This window comes from Tursiops truncatus, chromosome 5 (genome assembly GCF_011762595.2).
Source record: "Tursiops truncatus isolate mTurTru1 chromosome 5, mTurTru1.mat.Y, whole genome shotgun sequence".
In the NCBI taxonomy this organism is placed as follows: domain Eukaryota; kingdom Metazoa; phylum Chordata; class Mammalia; order Artiodactyla; family Delphinidae; genus Tursiops; species Tursiops truncatus.
This window is the reverse complement of record NC_047038.1, coordinates 130458642-130479136: the sequence shown is the minus strand read 5'-3', so window position 1 is coordinate 130479136 and position 20495 is coordinate 130458642. Positions and strand designations below refer to the sequence as shown.

Genomic DNA, 20495 nt, shown 5'->3' with positions numbered 1-20495 from the left:
AAACTTATGGTTACCAAAGAGGAAAGGGGGGGAGGGCTAAATTAGGAATTTGGGATTAGCAGATACACATTATATAACAGATAAACAACAAGGACTTACTCTATAGTATAGGGAACTGTATTCAATATCTTGTAATAACCTATAATGGAAAAGAATCTGAAAAAGAACATATATATATACATATATATACACATATACATATATATATATAACTGAATCATCTTGCCATACACCTGAAACATTGTAAATCAACTATACTTCAGTTAAAAAAATTGAAGACAGGGCTTCCCTGGTGGCGCGGTGGTTGAGAGTCCGCCTGCCGATGCAGGCGACATGGGTTCGTGTCCCGGTCGGGGAAGATCCCACGTGCCACGGAGCGGCTGGGCCCGTGAGCCATGGCCGCTGAGCCTGCGCGTCCCGAGCCTGTGCTCCGCAACGGGAGAGGCCACAACAGTGAGAGGCCCGCGTACCGAAAAAAAAAAAAAAAAAAAAATTAAAGACAGAGCAAGTCATATGATCAAACCCAATATCAACGTGCAGGTTAAGTACAGTCCTCACACAGTGAATCATGAACGAGGAAGGGAAAAAAGAATCGTGAACAAATAATAAAGTGTAACACAGCCCTTGACAAATTTCAACACTCATTCATAGTTTCATAAAAATAAAATAAAAATTAAGGGACACTTCCTTGACATGATGAAATATATTATATCTCAGCCCCAAACCTGCACCATACCTAATGAAGAAACATTACAGGCATTCCCGTTAAGATCAAGGACGAAGCAAGTATGTCCTCTCTCTCCACCACTATATAACGTAGGTTTGGAGATCTAAGCTAATAATAATAAACATTTAGATGCATAAGAATTGAGAAATAATTCATTTATATCTTTATGTAGATTATATAACACAACACCTAGAAAACAGAGAATCAGTGCTAAAAATAAAACTAACCAGTTCTGAAATATAGCATGGTATAAAATTTAGCTAAGAACATAAATAGAAAAAGTACTAACAGTGACCATTCGAAAGGTATAATGTCATTTAATATAGAAACAAACAAAATAAAAGACAAAATACTTAACAGGAAATGTGCCAAGACTGTTTTGGAAAACTGTGAAACACTCCCATAGGACAAAAAAGAGGCCTTAAATAGAAAAACATTGTTTGTTCTCGTATAGGAAAATTCAACATCATAAAGATGTCAATTCTCCCTCAATAATATATAAATGCAATGTGATTCTAAATAAAATAAAAGTAAATTTTTCCCCCCCTGGAGCGATGCAAGCTAATTCTACAGTTCATATGGGAAAATAAACATACAACAATATGAAGGAAAATCCTGAAAAATAAAAGCAATAAGGGAGGATTAGCCCTAACAAATATTCAATCAGACTCTAAAGCCTCTCTGATAAAAACACTGTGGTACCAGCAAATAGAGCGAACCAAAAAGCAAGTCCTCATTAGACACCAAATCTACTGATACTTTGATCTTGGACTTTCCAGCCTCCAGAACTGTTACAACGAAATGGTGTTTATAAGGCACCCAGTCTGCAGTAGCCTAAACAGACCAAGATACCACCATCCTGTTGTCATCATTAGTCAAGTGCACTGGGCTTCCAACGTACTTGCTTTTGTTGACACTTCATCACAATCAGCCGTAGGCGATAGCTGTATTCATTGTGTTGTGGTGTGTCATCAGACATAAGCACCCCATTTCCCATCGGCAAGTGGCTCAGCAGTGTACTCAAATCCAAAGGTACGACCAAGATAATCCTGAAACTGCATTTTTGAATGGTGGTACCATTAAAGACCATCCTCTGTACGGTATCCGTCAAGGTTCAGTGAGAAGACAAGAAACACACCAGTAATTTAAACAGGGAAAATTTAACGTAAAGAATTATTAACTAGAAACAGGGGGTTAAGCATAGGAGATTAAAAAAAAAAAACCTTAACGATACCATAGGATTGAGAGTACTCAAATAAGGAATGATTTGGAGAGAGAGAGGCAGTCTCCCCCAAACTGAGATAGCTGCAGCCCAGGGGATGACAGAGCAGTTTGCGGTGTCATCCTGGGCCAGACCTGGTCCATAGCTGGTGGGCTGAAGTTGCCAAACAGGGCACTTCCCACCGGACTGCCAGTAAACTGAGGCTGGCAAGCAGGAAACTTGATGGTACAGGACTGAGCAGGGAACTGCCCGCCGGGATGCCGGCGAAACCAGCTGGAGAGTGAGCTGTACTGGATGCTCTGCAAGCACGTCACAGCACCTGTCCTTTAGGAGCAAAAAGAGAGGATGAGGACGCCCACCAGCCCAGGCAGCCTGTTCCCCGCAGCGTCCTTCCAGTGCCCTCTGCTGACAAAGCTTGCCATTGTGCCAGCTGGCAAAGGAAACACGCTTACAGGATCCAACTCCAGTATCACAAAGTGGCACAGAGGCAATGGACCCTGAGAAGAGCAGCAGTAAACTGATAGCTGTCGCAGGCTCTTTGAGGAAAAGGCTTATTCATGGTCTTGGGCAAAATGAGTTAAAAATTAAGCCTGGGAAGCCTCTTTAATAATAGAAAGCAAGAAAGCATTCAAAGACAAAATGGAATCATATACGGGGGACCAAAGAGCAGACTTGAAGGGAACTTCCATTGGCCAAAACTGGAGTAATTTGAGAGTAAAAAGAATAATGGCAGTAACAGATAATAACAAACAGGATTTCTTAATTCCATTAGTATATAGTGATAGTATAAGAGAGAGCATAAAAGAAAGATCTTCTTTGCAGATGAATGCCAACTTACAATAAATGTAGGAGAAATAATAAAATTGCAAAATCATTTTGCAACCCACAGTGTAGTATTGATTCAGGAAATGATCCCTAATGAATGTTAAAATCATTGCACAGAAGGTTATGGGGAACAGGATATTCACCTGGTCTCAGAACACCACTCAACTAATTACTAATTCCAAAGGAAGAAGATGCTTTTAACTAAAGAGATTTAGTAGTCGCCCTCTTCATCCAGTAATCAAACAGCCTCACTAATGGGACTATTAGATATGTACCTTCTAATGTGACACAATAAGAAGACGCACCGTCGCCTATGAAATGCTTTTGTAAAAAATGTTTAACCGATTCAAATCAGAAGAAAACAAACAAATGTAGAAATTGAGCTACTCTGTAATGCAACAGACTTCAAGTTTCTGAAAAGTAGGGCTGCCATATAAAATACAGGACACTCACTTAAATTTGAATTTCAGAAAGACAACAAATCATCTTCTAGTGTAAGCAAGGGGCATATGATACTAAAAGATGATTCATTGTTTGTCTGACCTTCAAATTAACTGAGCATCCTGAGCGTATTGTCCTTTTCTAAATCTTTCAGTACCACAAAAGAAGTCAATGTGATGAGAGAAAAAGGAGGGAGTAGGTGAGGGAGGATACTAGATTAAAAGCTTAAACAGGTATAACCAAGGGCAAAACAGGAACTTTGACTGACTCCTGGATTAAGAAAGAAATAAACTACACAACACTTTTGAGGAACAATTATGGCAATTTGAATATACACAGTACGTTAGATCATATTATGGAATTATTAATAGTTTTCTTAGGTGTGATCATTGCATTATGTTTATGAAAGTGGATCAGGCTTTATTCTTAAGAGATGTACAATGAAGTATTTACAGATACATCTAGCAAAACCTCTCAAAGCAATCTTGAGAAAGAAAAGCAAAGCTGTAGGCATCACTTCCTGATTTCAAACTATTTTATGGTACTGGCATAAAAAGACACATAGACCAATGGAACAGAACTGGGAGCTGAGAAATAAATATATGGTCAACAGATCTTTGACAAGGGCACCAAGAATACTCAATAGGGAAAGGATAATCTCTTCAGAAAACAATGCTGGGAAAACTGGATGTCCACATGCAAAAGAATGAAATTAGACCCTTATCTTATACCATACACAAAAATTAACTCAAAATGCATCATACAGTGCATTATACAGTGTTGGTGGAAATGTAAACTGGCACAGCCTTTATGAAAAACAGTATGGAGGTTCCTAAAAAATTAAAAATAGAACTGCTGTATGAGCCAACAATCCACTTCTGGATATATATCGAAACGAAATGAGATCAGTATATCACAAACAGATATCTGCATTCCCATGTTCATTGCATCATTATTCACGATAGCCAAGATACGGAAACTACATAAGTCCATCAACAGATGAATGGATAAAGACAACGTGGTGTGTGTGTGCGCATATATATATATATATATATATATATATATACGCGCACACACACACAATGGAATATTATTCAGTCATTAAAAAACAAGGCAATCACGCTGTCTGCAATGATATGGATGAACCCAGGGGACATTACGCTAAGTGAAGTAAGTCAGACACAGAAAGACAAATACTGTAGGATCTCAACTATACGTGGACTCTAAAAAATTCAAACTCATAGAACCAGTCATTTCCAGGGCTGGCTGGGGTGTGGTGGAGATGAGAAGATGTTGGTTCAAGGGTACAAACTTTCAGTAATAAGGTGAATAAGTTCTGGAAATCTAATGCACAGCATGGTGATTATAGTTAATAATACTGCATTTACTTGAAATTTGCTAAGAGAGTAGGTCTTAAGTGTTCTCATCATGATACACACACATACATAGTTACACAAGGTAATTATGTGAAGTAATGGATGTGTTAATTAATCTGATTATGATAATAATTTCACAATAAATATGTATATTAAATCACCATATTGTACAACTTTTTAAAAAAATCGCATCATACCACCCAATTATGTACAATTTTTATTTGTAAATCATATCGCAATAATGCTGGAAAAAATAAATGTAAATAGATGAAGCCCCTCTATTCAAAGACAGATTCTGATAATGATAAAAATAATAACAATAATAAATCCTACAACGTTTTTGTTTCTCTTTGTTTTATGTGTTTCCCTTATAAACAGATTAAAATTTTTAAAAAGAATTGCAATAGTACTGTCAAAGAAGTAGAATTAAAAAGCAAATAGCGTGCAATGTAGCTATGAGTCTATTCTATACTGTTAAAGGTCCAATAAAGATTTAACTATTATGAACCATTACACGCCAAATAACAGGGAGACAAAATGTTACATAGCAAAAACTATTACAATCACAATAAATAACTGATGAAAACATAATAATAGGAAAACCTAGATGACCTTGGGTATGATGATGACTTCTTAGATAAGATACCAAAGGTGTGATCCGTGAAAGAAAGAATTTGTAAGCTGGACTTCATTAAAATGTAAAAGTTCTGCTCTGCAAATGACAATGTCAAAAGAATGAGAAGACAAGCTACAGACTGGGAGAAAATATTTTAAAAGACACATTTGATAAAAGACTTGTTATCCAAAACATAAAAAGAATTCTTAAAACTCAACAATAGGAAGATAAACAACACGGTTAAAAAATGGACCAAAGACCTTAACAGACACTTTACCAAATAAGCATATAAAAAACCTCCACATCATATGTCGTCCGGGAAATGTAAGTTAAAACAGTGAGATAACACTACACACCTATTAGAATGGCCAAAATGCAGTACACGGACGACATCAAATCCTGGCAAGGATCACTGCTGGTGGGGATGCAAAATGATACAGCCACTTTGGAAGACAGTTTGGTAGCTTCTCACAAAACTAAACATACTCTTACCACAGGATACAGCAATTTACCCAGAAGAGTTGAAAACATAACCACACAAAAACCTGCACATGGATGTTTATAGCAACTTTATTCATTATTGCCAAAACTTGGAAGCAACCAAGGTATCAGTAGGTGAATGGCTAAATAAACTGTTGTATATCCAGACAACAGAATTTTATGCAGCACTGAAAAGGAATGAGCTCTCAGTCCATGAAAAGACATGGAGAAAACGCTAAAGCATACTACTAAGTGAAAGAAGTCAATCTGAAAAGGCTACGTACTGTATGGCTCCACTGGAGGACATTCTGGGAAAAGTAAAACTATGCAGACAGTAAAAAGATCAGTGGTTGCTGGGAGCTAGGGGGTGAGGGAGGGATGAATAAGCGCAGCTCAGAGAATTTTTACCGCAGAGAAACTATTCCGTATACACTATAATAATGGCTATGTCATTATATATTTGTCCAAAACCGTAGAATGTACAACGCCAAAAATGAACGCTAATATAAACTATAGATTTTAAGTGGTAATATTGTGTCAATATAGGCTCATCAATTGTAATAAATGTACCACTCTGACCAGGATGCTGGTAATAGGGGAAGCTATGCATATGTGGAGGCAGATCTTTGTATTTTCTTCTCAACTTTGTTGTGAAACTAAAACTGATCTAAAGCAAAGTCTTTAAATAAGGGGGAAAGAATATAATTAAGTGAAAAATTTTAACATATCACTTAGATTCACTTAGGAAATAGATGACATACTCAACAGACTATTTTGACCAAAAGTTATACAGAACAAACAAGCTTTTATTCTAGGCTAATTCAGCCTCACTACTGAGGCATTACCCTTCTGCGGTTTCTACTCAACACCCCATGTATAGCAAGGTTTCTCTGCTTTGGATGTTTGAAGAATTTAAAATATTCCCCCTCTATGAGAGCATCAAAAATTTTTCCACCTGCTCCTTTCTGGTAATTCTTCCTCTTGCCTCAGGCAGATTCTTCAAATGCTTTGAAGACTCAAGGGCAACACCCTGGAGATCCCTGGAGCTCTTTCTCTGTGTGGCTCTCTCCTCTCTGGTACTCTGTGAATTCCATCCACCTTGGCTTCCCCAAATTCTCAACTTACTCTGTCTTCTCAACTAAGGGAGACTACACAACAGCCAGGAATCACTCTCTAGGGAATTACTGGAGAAACCATAGGACTCACGTTGTTTGTTTATCTTCTTTCAAGGATTACTATTCATCACTGTCCATTGTCCAATGTTTGAAACCATTCATCATAAATTTGGACTAGTTTCTTATTTGTTTAAGGTAAGTGGGTAAATATGTTTCTGTTGCTCCGTCAGGGCCAGGAACAGAAATTCTTTAAAAATAATTTTAACTTTAAAAAAAAGAATGAAAAAGATCAAAAAAATATATGACCATGCGGAAATGAAAAGGGAGCTGGCATAATTCGTGAAAGGAATTAAGGATCTAAAATAAATAATTAGGGAAATGAAAGCCACATTTAAAACTACGAAAATATGAAAAGTACAGTAACATGGGGGACATGATTTGTGAAAATCCTATTAAAAACAAAACCAGAAAATGACAGAAACCATTAGAAAGAGAATAATACAGAAATTAAACAGTAGCTCCAACATATGCATTATTGGTACCCTTGGATTAAGGGAACAAAACAAATGAAACAGAATATTTCAAAATTATAAAAGTAGAAAGCTTTCCTAAAATAAATGAAAATTTTAATTTACTGATTAAACCTGTACAGTATTTCCCAGAAAAACAATTATGCAGAATGATCGACCCAAATGTGTACTCTTTAAAAAAACTCACTAAACAGGTAACTTTTGGAAAGAAAAATCAAGTCACCTGCTAGGGCTGAGAGAAAAAAAAATGTGGGTTTAATCAGACCTCTTACTTCTCCACAGCAACATTTAATGACAGAGGAAGGTGGAGAAATGTTTCCAGAATCCTGCAAACAGGAAAAAAAAGATTGAGCCAAAAATATTGTGCCCAGCCCATTTGTTTTATGTTTATGGCAACGGAAAGGCATTCTCAATTTTGTACGTATTCTGGGAACAATGAAGCTTTAATTCGTCCGCCTTAAAAAAAACAACGAAAAAAGGACTGCTTGATAAAAAATCTATCCCAAAAAACTAAGTAGAGAGAAGGAACTCAAGGAAAGGGAACTCATTTTTTAAAAGTACTGGTAGAAGCTTCCCTGGTGGCACAGTGGTTGAGAGTCCGCCTGCCGATGCAGGGGACACGGGTTCGTACCCCGGTCTGGGAGGATCCCACGTGCCGCGGAGTGGCTGGGCCCGTGAGCCATGGCCGCTGAGCCTGCGCGTCTGCAGCCTGTGCTGCGCAACAGAAGAGGCCACAACAGTGAGAGGCCTGCGTACCGCCAAAAAAAAAAAAAAGTACTCGTAATGAGTACTGAATACACTTAAATGTATAAAGTAAATATTATCTTTATTATTTTAGGTTAAAAATGAAAGTTTATAGACTTTGGCTACATAAAAGTTATCGTTAATTTTAAAAAGTATTTGTTTGTGGAGAGTATACATTTGCTAATGTCCTTATCTTTCAGAAGAAGAGTCAAAGGCTACTGAACAAACATTGATGAATTGATAAAATAATTGCTTGATTCATTTAAAGAATTGATGATTGACATGAAAATTTACATTTGTAAGTAATTTTAAAATATCATTCAGACAGAAACCCAACATAGCTCACTAATGCTCTATGATCAACTGACGAGCAACAGTCCTTTACGGGTCATACCAAAGTAGGGACTGGAACCAGAAAGAGTCATTCAACACAATTAAACCATTAAAATTTACAAATTTAAAAGCTCTTAGATAGCCTGTGAGGAAGAGTGAGGGAAGCTACTGTAACCAAAGCAGGAAGGTATTACTAAAAGGTTAAGCACATAAATCAAAAGAACAGAACAGATCATCTAGAAATAAACACTCATATACGGTCAATTGATTCTCAATAATGGTGCAAAGGTGATTCGGTAGAGAAAGGATAGTCTTTTCAACTAATAGTGCTGCAACGATTGGATATCCATATGCAAAAAAAAAACAAACAACAACCCTCTATTCATACCTCACACCATAAACAAAAGTTATCTTTAAATGGATTATGTGCTGAAATGTAAAACCTGAAATTATAAATCTTCTAGAAGAAAATATGGGAGAAAATGTTCATGACCTTAAGTGAAGCAAAGATTTCTTAAATATGATACCAAAGGTACAATCCAAAGAAAAAAATTCACAAATTGGACATTATCAAAATTATGAACTTATGCTATTAAAAAATACTATAAGAATGAAAAGACATCTTTAAAAGGTCCTTTGGAATAGTATTTATAGTAAAGATGTCAAAGACACTAAGAAAGAAAAGTATGGTTCGGCATCCCCCAAATCTCTAATCTCTTAACGCTTGCAGAGTGGGTTAGCCTACTAGCCACCCTATACGCCCTATTGAGCCCACTTAGCTCAGATGAGAGGGCCCAATTGTGTGTTCATATAGCATCTTATGCATATCATTGACACAACTCTTACCAGTCTGTATGATCCACTTCTATTCAAATCTATTAGTTAGTACTACTCCAGTTGCAAGAGACAGAAACCCAAACTTAAATTAAGCAAAAAAGAAATTCTTGGCTATCGAAGTCCAGGGTTAGATCTAACTTCAATTAGTGCTGGTTTCAGAGGCTCAAATGATGTCATCAGAACCTGGTCATATTCTCCATCTCCTAGGACTCACCTAGGAGCTAGACTCCAAAACAATAACAACAAAAACAACAACAATAGAAACCTTCCCAGCAACCATACAGCACTCACCGGGTAATTGCTTTATCTGTGTATAGCTTGTATTTGCAAGCTAATTATACAGGCCTTGAAGGCAAAGACAACTTCTTTTGCACCCTAATCATATCTAAGATTATGCTAGGTGGTTATAAAGCAGACATTCTGTAAAGTCTGGTAGATCTGGGAAAGCTGTAAGCATCACCCATGTTGGCATCGAAAGGCTTTGGAAAAAATTCTGACATCCTTTTGGAAATCTGGGCTAGTGAAAGTAGAGTTGTATTCAAAATTTTTGAATAACTACACCCAAATGGTAATAATGAATAAGTTTCAGTTGGTAAAGAGAAAAGCCTCACACAATATTCCAAAGAGCTCTATTCTTGGCCCTATATTCTTCAAAATTCTTTTGAATGTGGCTAAAGACATATATCTGCATCTGACAAAACTAGAATATGGCAAATTATAAAAATGTATTTTACAATGTTCTTGAATAGCATGGCCACTCAAACATTATCACTAATTCCATTTTGGTATTCTTCCAGTCTTCACATTATACATATTTTCATGTATATATATTGTTCCATTATTCCTCTAGCATAAACATTTTGGCTGCCAGCTTGTCTAGACTTACATCCTTACAACTCCAAATCTGGTGGGAAGAAAAGCTTTTCTTTTCCAAGAATTCAAAACAAAAAAAAAATCTGTTCTGATTTCCATTGGATAGAACCAGCTCCCATGCCTGTTCTTAAATACCATTCCCAGGTGTCAAGGGGACATGATACGCTGGTTGGCCAAGCCTGAGATCCACACCCACCACTTGGGAGCTTAGCAGTGGTGTCAGCCACACCTGAGGCACTCAGGGACTCAGAACGGAGAGGATTGTTTCCCGAGAAAAACTGATTACCGTTATAATAAGAAAGGGAAATGGTTGCTGGGCTGCTGAACTACAAACTAAATGAGGCAGGGTCTCCGCTCTCCAGGACTTTACAGTCCTACTCAGGAAGACTATGTTAACAGACATTTTCAATATAAGGTGGTAAATGCTGTGATAAAGGTTTGCAAGGTAGATGGCAAGTAAATTCAAGCAGGGAGATATGTAAAATGGATAACTAACAAAGACCTATTGTATGGGACAGGGAACTCTGCTCAATATTATGTTAACAACCTAAATGGGAAAGGAATTTGAAAAAGAACAGATACATGTATATGTATAACTGAATCACTTTGCTGTATACCTGAAACGAACACAACATTGTTAATCAACTATACTCCAATATAAAATAAAAAGTTAAAAAAAAACAAGAAAAAAAAATTCAAGCAGGGGGGCCAGGCTTGTGGCTAAGGAAGTTTCCAAAAGGAAATGATGCCTGAGTCTAGAAAGATTCATAAGTCTTTTCAATGTAGAAGAGAGCTTGGGAGTGATGTAAAAATGTTTCCAGGCACCCTTTTTTGTTTTTGTTTTTTACTGAGGTATTGTTAATTTACAATATTATATTAATTTACGGTGTAAGTGGCATTGTTGACATGTAAGACTTGATCCCCTTGAAGGTCGGAGTCATGTCTTATCTTTGCCTCGCCAGAATTCCACATGGTACCTGGCGTCTAGTGGATATTCTATATGTGTTTGATGAATTTATTAATATTCCCTCATTATGTCTTCAACGAAAATTCTGCAGGAATTTGTAAGGTTGGTATTTAACCATATTATTCAGAGAAGAAAACTGAGAGAGATTAGATCATCAAAAATCACAGTGCCAACCAACGATGGCTCCAAGGTTACCCCCGCAGAGGCAGGGGTATATCCAAACCAAACTCCAGACATTTAGAGGAATACCACAAATCCCAGCCTTGCATTATTAGAGCAGTAAAGTGAGAAATAAAGTAAACATTTTAGCATGGTTGGCAGTTCTTATAAAGCCCCAAACACCAAATTTTCTTCTGATTTCAGATGTCAAGTGATTAAAAACTTATTTTACAATGTTCTTGAATAAATAAGGGCTGAGAAAAAAATTGAGAGAGAAACGTGTTTGTTTGGGTGGGTTGCTAAGCAACACCGCACATACCAGAGGCTCCTTTTGGATTTCCTTTTGAAGGTGGAATCTGTGGGACCAATGGGTACTTCAGCTTGCATCTGCTTCATCAGTTCAGATTGGAAAATAAAAGCAAAACAGGAAACAAACAGGCAATTCTAAAGTACAGAAGTCAGAGGTGTAGAGAATGCTAAGTATTAAATTAGCCTAGTCGCCTTTTAAATGACTTCTCTGAAGGTCCTCAGTGGCACTAACACTAATAGGTGAGGTTTTATAAGTGTGTCCCCAGAAGAATCGACCACACAGATGAAACAAAACCAAATAGTATCCAATCTACATTATCTATCCCACACAGTATTTCAGGCCCTATAGATTACTGAAATTTGTAATATGGCAATAGGATGTAGCAACCAGATGAAGAAAAATAGGTTTGTGTATCTCACTTATTTAATAAGGGATAACTTCTTATGAGAAATAGAGTTTTACGATGGGTACTAAAGGAAGGAATTCTGTGGGAAGGGAGAGAAATTTACAACCTCAGGGCCTGCTTGAGCAAAAGCTAGGAGCTCTGAAGGGGCAAAAAGAGTCAAGGTAAAAGCAGGAAAGAGAATATTGGTCAGCCAGAAAGAATGAATAAATAAATATTTGAGCAGGAAATATACTGGACAGCTGGGGAAGGGTTTATGAAGTCTAAGACTGAAATTAGTAGAGAAACTCCTACAGTGTAGGATTTAAAGACGCTGTGGATCAAATACTATCTAAGTCATATTACACAAATATCGCTGTGCATTTTAAAAAAGCGTATTTCTTTCAACGATTTGTGATTTGAGTTTCAGGTAAGCACACATCTAAATCTGAACTATGTATGTGCGGACACGTTTTCAATCAATCTGTATTCTTTGAGGGACGGGGTACAGTCTTAGAAAGAATATTTCAGATTTTGATTTAAATAGTTGACACTACAGAAAGGGGGCATGTTATTATCATCAATTACAGAATAAAGTCTGTACTCCTAACGACGCATCTGAGGCCTTCCACGATCTGGCCTGCCTACCTGCGCTTCCCACGCCAGCCTGAGGATGGGCAGTCTCTCCTCTCAACCCCTCCCATGCTGAAAACCTTCACTACTGACTTGACACTAAATCATATTCTCCCGTCTATTGTTATTTACTCAGTGTGTGTATCTCTCCCTTGAGATTATAACTCCCTGAAGGATGTGTCCAAAGAGTATTTTGTTTTGCATATTCTGACTAAAATAATAATGTTATTTACTATGTATAGTAAATGCACAGAATTTGCACTGAATACATGGACAGCACTTGAATTAATTTGTTTATCATTCCTTGATATTATTGTTTCTCCATTCAGTCTCCTTATGTCTCTGGACTCTAGGCCTGCTAGCAGCAAACAGGAAGAACAAACAAGAAATGAACAAGCAGAAGTCTATTGTCTTCTAAACCTTGAACTCTGGAAAATCAAAATATCCTTGGGAGACAAATATCACAAAACTAAAACCAGCATTTTGAGCAGGGAACATAATAGCTTCAAGTGGGCATAAGCTATTCCAAGGGCCCTTGGAGCCTGCAGGAGAAGTGGTGGTATGCGAAAGTTAAAAAGACCTCTACAAGAAGAATTAGGAACCCCTGTCATAGCCAGAGGTCTAGCTGTGTGCCTTAAAATGACTGTACCTGACTAGATTCATTCATTTCCCCAACCAATCCGCGGGGAATGCAAGCTCTTTAATGGCGGGGCTTTTCACTAGTGTCATTGCTTGCACTCTGTCCTGGCGTTGTGCCTGGCTCCTACTAGGTGCTCAATAAATATTTGTTATGGGATCCTCTGTCTTGGTCATGGAGTGTCCATCCTCAAGAAGCTCATAGTCTGGTTAGGACAAAGACTTCCAAATATGCAATTCTAATAGATGAAAACACTTATCCTAAGTAAGCTATAAGAGCTCATAACGCTAACACTTGAGCATTTACCGTGTGCCAGGAAGTGTTCCCCATGCCTTACATGTATTAATTCACCTAATCTTCACAACAACCCCGTGAGGCGAACACTATTATTATTTCCATTTTCCGGCACAACGAGGTAAAGCCACTTGCCCAAGGTCACACAGCTAGGAAGTGGCAGCGCAGGAACTGAACCAGGGTTCAGAAGTAGCACAGTGCAGGCACAAGACAAAGAGTTAGTCTGACTCAAAGACCACTGAAGTTTCTTCTAGGCCTGGGATTGCAGAAGAGGGCACCACTGGTGACAATGAAGCGCTAGGAACACGAGGGAAATGTTTCATGAAACCCCACGCATGTGGACCACGTTGGTGCTTCTCAAACTTAGGATGCTCCAGAATCCTCAGAGAAGATTCAGAATTTCAGGCCTGAAATCCTGCAGTTTCTGAATCCATAAGGTTGGAGTGGGGACGTGGAATGTGTATTTTTAACAAGTGTCACACTGATGTCAAGAATCATGTTTTAAGAATACTAAACTAGACCTATTCTCCAGCAGAACACTTGGGCTGAGATTCTGCTCTTTTTTCTCAGGCCTGGCTCTCCTCCGGCCAGGTGTCTGTTGGGAATCCTTTGAAGATGCAATCTGGCAGCGCTCTGTTAGGGGCACCGGCACCTGTAGAGGCTCCTCAGACGACAGGCATCACAGCCCTCACCCAGGACAGTTATTGCCGGTTTATTTGTCTGTTTCCTCTTGAGAGCAGGGGCTGTGTCATACTGTGCTCTGCATGCCAGCTCCTAATTCAGTGTGCAGGAAATGTCTTCTGAAGGAGACTGGATGGACTGCATCAGCCCTGCCCTTGAGAAGCTCATAGTTAAGTGAAGGACACAGATACCTGAATAGATAAACTGCAGGATTAGGTGATGGGTGGCCGTGATTACCTAAATACGAGCAGCATGCTGTGAGGGCACAGGGAAGCAGCAAAGCGTGCTGCACAGGTGGGAAACCATGCTGGAAAAGCAGGTTGGGAGCTGTAATGGGCTGAATTGTGTCCCCCTCAGAAATTCCCGTGTTGAAGTCTAACCCTAACCCCTCCAACCAGAGTACCTCAGAATGTGACTGTATTTGGAGACTGGGTCTTTTAAAAGGTAATTAAGTTAAAATGCGATCATTAGAGTGGGCCCTAATCCAATCTGGCTGGTGTCCTCAGAAGAGGAAATTGAGGCATAGACACATACAGAGGGACGAGCATGTGAAGACACAGGGCGAAGACGGCCACCTACAAGTCAAGGACGGAGACCTCAGAAGAAACCAACCCTGCCAACACCTTGACCTTAGACTTCCAGCCTCTAGAACTGTGAGAAAATAAACGTCTGTCGTTTGAGACACCCAGTCTGTGGTACTTTGTTACGACAGCCCTAGCAAAAAAAAAATATAGCAGCAGATTATGAAAATTTACCAAGCCAAACTACATAAATTAAATTTTTACCTTTTAAGCTGTCAGAAGCCTCCACGGGTGTCTAAGCATCAATGCGACATGAGCAGGTTTGGTTGCGAACCCAATTTGGAAACAGCGGGTACCCAGAAGTGAAAAATGATGGTGGAGTTGACAGATCCATTGTTCCAACGCAGCATAAAACAAGTCGTAAGGGCCCTGGACTAAATCATTGACAAGGGGAATGAATAACAGAGGTCCTAATCAGAGAGACCTTTGTGGGGCAAAAGTAACACAGTTTGGGGGAAATGAGGTGTTGGAGGCGAAGAGCAGACAGATGAGGTTATCATGAAGTGTACTTTGGGGAGTGACGATGCCTCAGCTCTCAACTGGGGATACAGGAGGTGAAGCAGGCTTAAAAGAAGAAGGGAAAAGATAACAAACCTCCCTTGGGATGGGTGAAGTTTGAGACAACTGCAGAGCGTCCAGCTGGATGTGCTCCGGAGAGCGGGAATAAAGCTCTGGACCTGCGGCCTGAGGCGGGATTCCGTGACTCACAGACGGGGAGATGGTGGGAAGGGGGCGGTCGAGCTCTGCGGAGCATCAGCGATCCAAGAGCCCCGCGGCCGAATCCTCGGGGTCCCCGCAACGCGTGGACAGAGGAGCCAACCAGAGTCAGCAAACCCTCCAAAAAGCTGCTGGATTGGGGCGGGGGGTGAGCGCGCCAAAGGCCAAGGAAGTCAGCGATAGGGCTCTGTTACGAGTTTGCTGGTAGTTTTCAAACGGAGGAACGACCTTTGACCCTGCTGCAGACCGGCTCGGGCTGGATCTCGCTTGTTCACGCCGTCGCACAAAGGGGTTTCCCTCGCTCCCTGCACCGCGGTCAACCGAGGCAGAAGTGGCTGGCGGCTAGCAGGGACCCAAGCACCACTCTGGGTGACGCAGGCAGTGCCAACTCCGGAAGCCCTCCCACCCGAACGCAATGGGGACGCCCGGGCCCCGGCTGCACTTGGGACACGGGCCCAGGCGCCGCTCGCCCAGCGCGCCGGCCGCGGGGGCGGCTGCCTCGCGCCTCCCCCTGCAGCGCGCCGCGGCCGCTGGGCGAGGCGAGGCGAGGCGAGGCGAGGCGGGGGGAGGCGGGCCGAGGGGGCGGGCGAGGGACGCGGGACTCTGGGGAGCTCGGGGGCGGAGAGCAGGAGGCGGCGGGCCCCGGGAAGAAAGGAACATGGCTCCTGCGGCGGACAGCGCCGAGCGCGGCATGGGGCGACGGCGCGCCGGGCGCCAGTGACCACGATGGTGAACTCGAGCCGCGTGCAGCCGCAGCAGCCCGGGGACGCGAAGCGGACGCCGGCGCCCCGAGCGGCGGGCCCGGGCCGGCTGATGGCGGGCGGGCGGGCCGCGGGCGCCGGCTTCGCCGGCCCGGGCGGCCTCCGCGAGCAGAGGGGCCTGGAGATCGAGATGGAGCGCATCCGGCAGGCGGCCGCGCGGGACCCCCCGGCCGGAGCCTCGGCTTCCCCATCTCCTCCGCTCTCGTCGTGCTCGCGGCAGGCGTGGAGCCGCGACAACCCGGGCTTCGAGGCCGAGGAGGAGGAGGAGGAAGAGGAGGTGGAGGGAGAAGAAGGGGGAATGGTGGTGGAGATGGACGTAGAGTGGCGCCCGGGCAGCCGGAGGTCGGTCGCCTCCTCAGCTGTGAGCTCTGTGTGCGCCAGGGGCAGGGGGCTGGGGGGCTACCACGGCGCGGGCCCTCCGAACGGGAGGCGGCGCCAGCGAGAGGACCAGGGCCCGCCGAGCCCCAGCCCGGCTGGCGGCGGCGGCGGCGGGGACCCGCTGCATCGCCACCTCCCCCTGGACGGGCAGCTGCCGCGAGTGGCCTGGGCCGAGAGGCTGGTTCGCGGGCTGCGAGGTAAGAGCGCGACCCTCGGCGGCTGATGCACAAACCAGAAGTGCGGGCGCCGCCAGAGCCATCGCCCGCGGAGGGCAGCTCTCCAGGGCTCCCGCTCGCGTTCCCATTGCGTCCCCGCCTCCCTAAGAAGCGTCTTCCGCACCTCTGCTAATTCCGTTCTATTTCCGGTACCCAGCACGGAATTCCACTGCGCCCTTGTTGGTGCAAATTTATTGGATACCTCCTTCTTCTAAAAGATGTATCAGCTTATGCTTACCTTTGGAAATAAGTGAAAGCCGTATTAGAGCGAAGGGGTACATCTGGAGTTTGGGGGGGTTTTTTCCTTGTAGGGAAAAAAATATTCTAAGGCAACGAATGGTGGTTGCAACTGCATATTTGCGAATTTCACTAAATGAAAACGAAACTTATGTGCTAGTACCCATGGCCTTTCACTGTCCTGGATGCCCTATTGCCCCTTACCCCTTTCCGGAATGGGTACGCAGTACAGGGTCCTAGTTGTGGAAGGGTGTCGCTGGATAGTCATTGATGTAGTTTTGGCGGTGTCTGGTTGTTTGGGGGAGAGGGAGCTGTTAAGAACGCCACGAATAGAATAAACTGTCTAGCAAAACAGTTATTCGCCCATTTCTAAGTCTAGGTATTTTTCTAAAACAGTTGCAAAGTAAATGCTAATGTTGTTTAAAAAAGTTGAAAGTATGTTTTTAAATAACTAAGTTAATGTTCTTTGAAGTTCCAATGAGACAGTGAGGTCATCAGATACCAGCTGTGTGGAAATGTGTCAGAGTTCGGTGCACCCAGCTCTCCAAAAGGCAGGAAAGGAATTTTCAAAATTGCCAGTGCTTATTAAGAGGACACAAATTTTCCAAGAGCAAATGGGATCCTGTTTTTGCAAAGTTTTGTCAGAGGCATCTTTGGAAAAGAGTTGCATTGGCTCTTGCCATCCAAGTGACTTTAACCTCTACTTTTAAGAGTTTTCCATTCTCAGTTCTTTTGAAAATTTCCTTTCCCTTCTCTTCCTGTCAGTTTTGAAAATCTTGCACAAAAAGCTATCCAGGTGTTTTTACAGCAACGTGATTAACACCAAGTCAGGCCTACACCCGAACCCCAGTTCTACCACACATTGGCTACATGACCTCGAGCAAATTGCCTAACCTCTCTGATCCCCAGTTTTTGAATTTTTTTTTAAAGACATGATCATAATACTTATTCTTGACTTGGGAGGATTAAATGAGGTGAAACATAAAACGTGTAGCAAGTCTCTGCCATGTTGTGAGTGCTTCATAAATAGAAATTAAATCATAGATTCTAAAAGTGTACATTTTGGTACTCTTACACAGTCATTATGCTAGTTAATTTGATTCAGAGCATGGTGGGGACCAAAAGATCCTTTTTGGATAACCTGTGTGAGTAGATTAGTAAGAAACTCTCATACTCTTTTCAGGTTGTTTAATTGTTTTAATTGTGCTTTTTAAAGTATTCACTGAAGTGAGAAGAGTTTCTTATAAGTTAATAAATAATGGAAAGTCATGATCCTGTTAATTCAGCTTAAGTATTTGATAACACTTAATGTTCTTTGGATAAACTCAATAATGGAATATAATGAAATGAAATATATGAGTGTATGTATAAGTTCATTTCTTTTAAAGAAAAGTTTCAGAAAATTTACAATGAATAAGGTAACAGTAAAACTTCTAGTCAAACCTTATCAGTGGTCTAATTAGTAGAATAGAATCATGAAAATCTTTTTTACAGAAAAATTTAGAATAAATTTTATTTCTTTTATGAAGAAATATAGTTGATACTCTTGTCACTTATTAAGTAACATTTGTTAAATAATTAGTGACTATACTAGGTGCTACCAAAAAAATATATATATATAGCACATCACCATTTTCCTATGGACAGAAACCCAGAAAAGTGAAATGAATAACCATGAATGAGTTGTGATTTTTTTTCCCCCCTCTTGGGATACCGATGACAAAAAATCTTATATACATTGTATAAGTAGTGCTCAGAGTCAGAAGAGAGAGTGACTTGGAATTTCTAAAGGTAGGAGCAATTACTCAAATTGGAGTGGTCAGGAGCTTCCCTGGAGGTCTCCAACCTTTTGTGACTTTCCATAACTCACTCAGACTTCCTGGCCTCTGTTCCTCATGTATAAAATGGAAGAGTTGAACCCAATCTTCAAGGTCCCTTCTAGCTTCAGCATATCCTGTGTTGTTGTTAAATGACATGAATCTGAGCTGGACAGCAAATGGTCATTTCTCTCCTTGGACACTAAATAGATCTATCCTCTTAGCAGGAGTAAGATAGCAATGAAGAAATGTTTGAGGCCTGAGGATGGGAGGAAATTGTGTCTAGCTAAGGAATTAAGAATTTACCCTTAAATATTAGGAAGCAGTTGGAAAGTTTTGAGCAGGGGCAGAGCACGTTGAAAGCGAATACGAGTCAAGCAGTGTGCTGGGCAGGAGAGCTTTGCAGAAGGAGACAGGGAAGCAGGAGGACCAGGTAGGAGGCCGCCAGTGAAGGGCTGACGGAGGCCTGCCCCGAAGGAAGCAAAGGAAGGCTGAAAGATGGAAAGACTGCTCCAGACTAAAAGATTTCCCCAACCCAATGATCTCCTTTACTTTTCTCTTAGCAAACGCTTCTTAATGCAGAGATAAAATTTAAGACTCTACATGAGTTATCATATTTTCTGAATTTCCAAAGTTGAATGTGTTTTATGGATATATCCGGGTACTAAAGTCACTTTCTGTTATTTCAGACATATATGCTTGGTTGGTTTTTTGTTTGTTTTCCTGGAGAAATCATAAAGAACTAGCTGTATTGGTCAGGGTGGGCTAAGCTGCTCTAAAAAATAGATACCTCCTCTCCCACTCACTATATTGTATCATCACTGTCCATATCCAGATCTTTTTTATCATCCCAAATAGAAGGTCTGCCCATTAAACAATAACTTCCCCTCCTCTTCCCCACACCCCCCAGCCTCTCTTCCTCTTTCTGACTCTATGAATTTTTCTTTACTGGGTACCTCATATTAGTGGAATCACACAGTATTTGTCCTTTCATATCTGGCTTATTTCACTTAGTATAACGTTTTCGAGGTTTATCCAAGTTGTAGCATGTATCTGAACTTCATTCATTTTTGATGACTGAATAGTATTCCCTTGTATGTATATACCACATTTTGTTTATCCATTCATCAGTTGATGAACACTGGGGTTGTTTCTACCTTTTGGCTATTGTGACTTTCCCTTTATTTTTAATTGAACCCTCACTCCATAATTGCTTCCTTTTCCCTTTTTATTTGCACTATAATTGTGAGCAAGTGAGATGTTGTATTTTCATCGCATGGGGATTTTTTTTTTGAGGGAGGGTTGCTACTCTGCAGGGTGTGATAAGGCTATGCTAGTAACACAGTTTGTGCAGTCAACAGACATTTATTGAGCATCTCCCTTGTGGTAGGTACTAGGGATACAGAGATGAATAATACAAGATCCCAACTCCCAAGGAGTTTAGAGTTTAGTAGGGGGGTGAGAAGTGTAGGTAAATCATTGCAACGCCAGGTCCCAGTTGTGGGAGGGACCCAAAGAAGAAAGGACCTGCTCTACCTGGGGAGGTTAGAAGAAGTGAATCTTGAGTTATGTTTTGAAGGATTCAGGGGGGAGCTGGAGGAGGGAAA

The 20495-nt window shown here is 41.2% G+C and overlaps 1 protein-coding gene and 1 long non-coding RNA gene across 11 annotated transcripts in view; one reads left to right on the top strand and one right to left on the bottom strand.

Moving 5' to 3' along the window:
• LOC141278828 (uncharacterized) overlaps window positions 1–15958 on the bottom strand; it is a 276124-nt gene extending 260166 nt beyond the window's left edge. For 4 of the 8 annotated variants that reach the window (XR_012332199.1, XR_012332192.1, XR_012332194.1 and 1 more), the window contains exon 1: window positions 14968–15955. This is a non-coding gene — a long non-coding RNA (uncharacterized lncRNA). Of the gene's footprint in view, window positions 1–14967 lie in introns of all 8 variants that reach the window. The other 4 variants (XR_012332196.1, XR_012332197.1, XR_012332193.1 and 1 more) reach the window with 2 other exon arrangements.
• A 137-nt stretch (window positions 15959–16095) lies between these two features.
• PKD2 (polycystin 2, transient receptor potential cation channel) overlaps window positions 16096–20495 on the top strand; it is a 47221-nt gene continuing 42821 nt past the window's right edge. For 2 of the 3 annotated variants that reach the window (XM_019926393.3, XM_019926392.3), the window contains exon 1: window positions 16097–16816. In XM_019926393.3, coding sequence (XP_019781952.1) covers window positions 16207–16816 — 610 coding nt within the window. In that variant the 5' untranslated portion in view covers window positions 16097–16206. Of the gene's footprint in view, window positions 16817–20495 lie in introns of all 3 variants that reach the window. The other variant, XM_073805597.1, reaches the window with a different exon arrangement.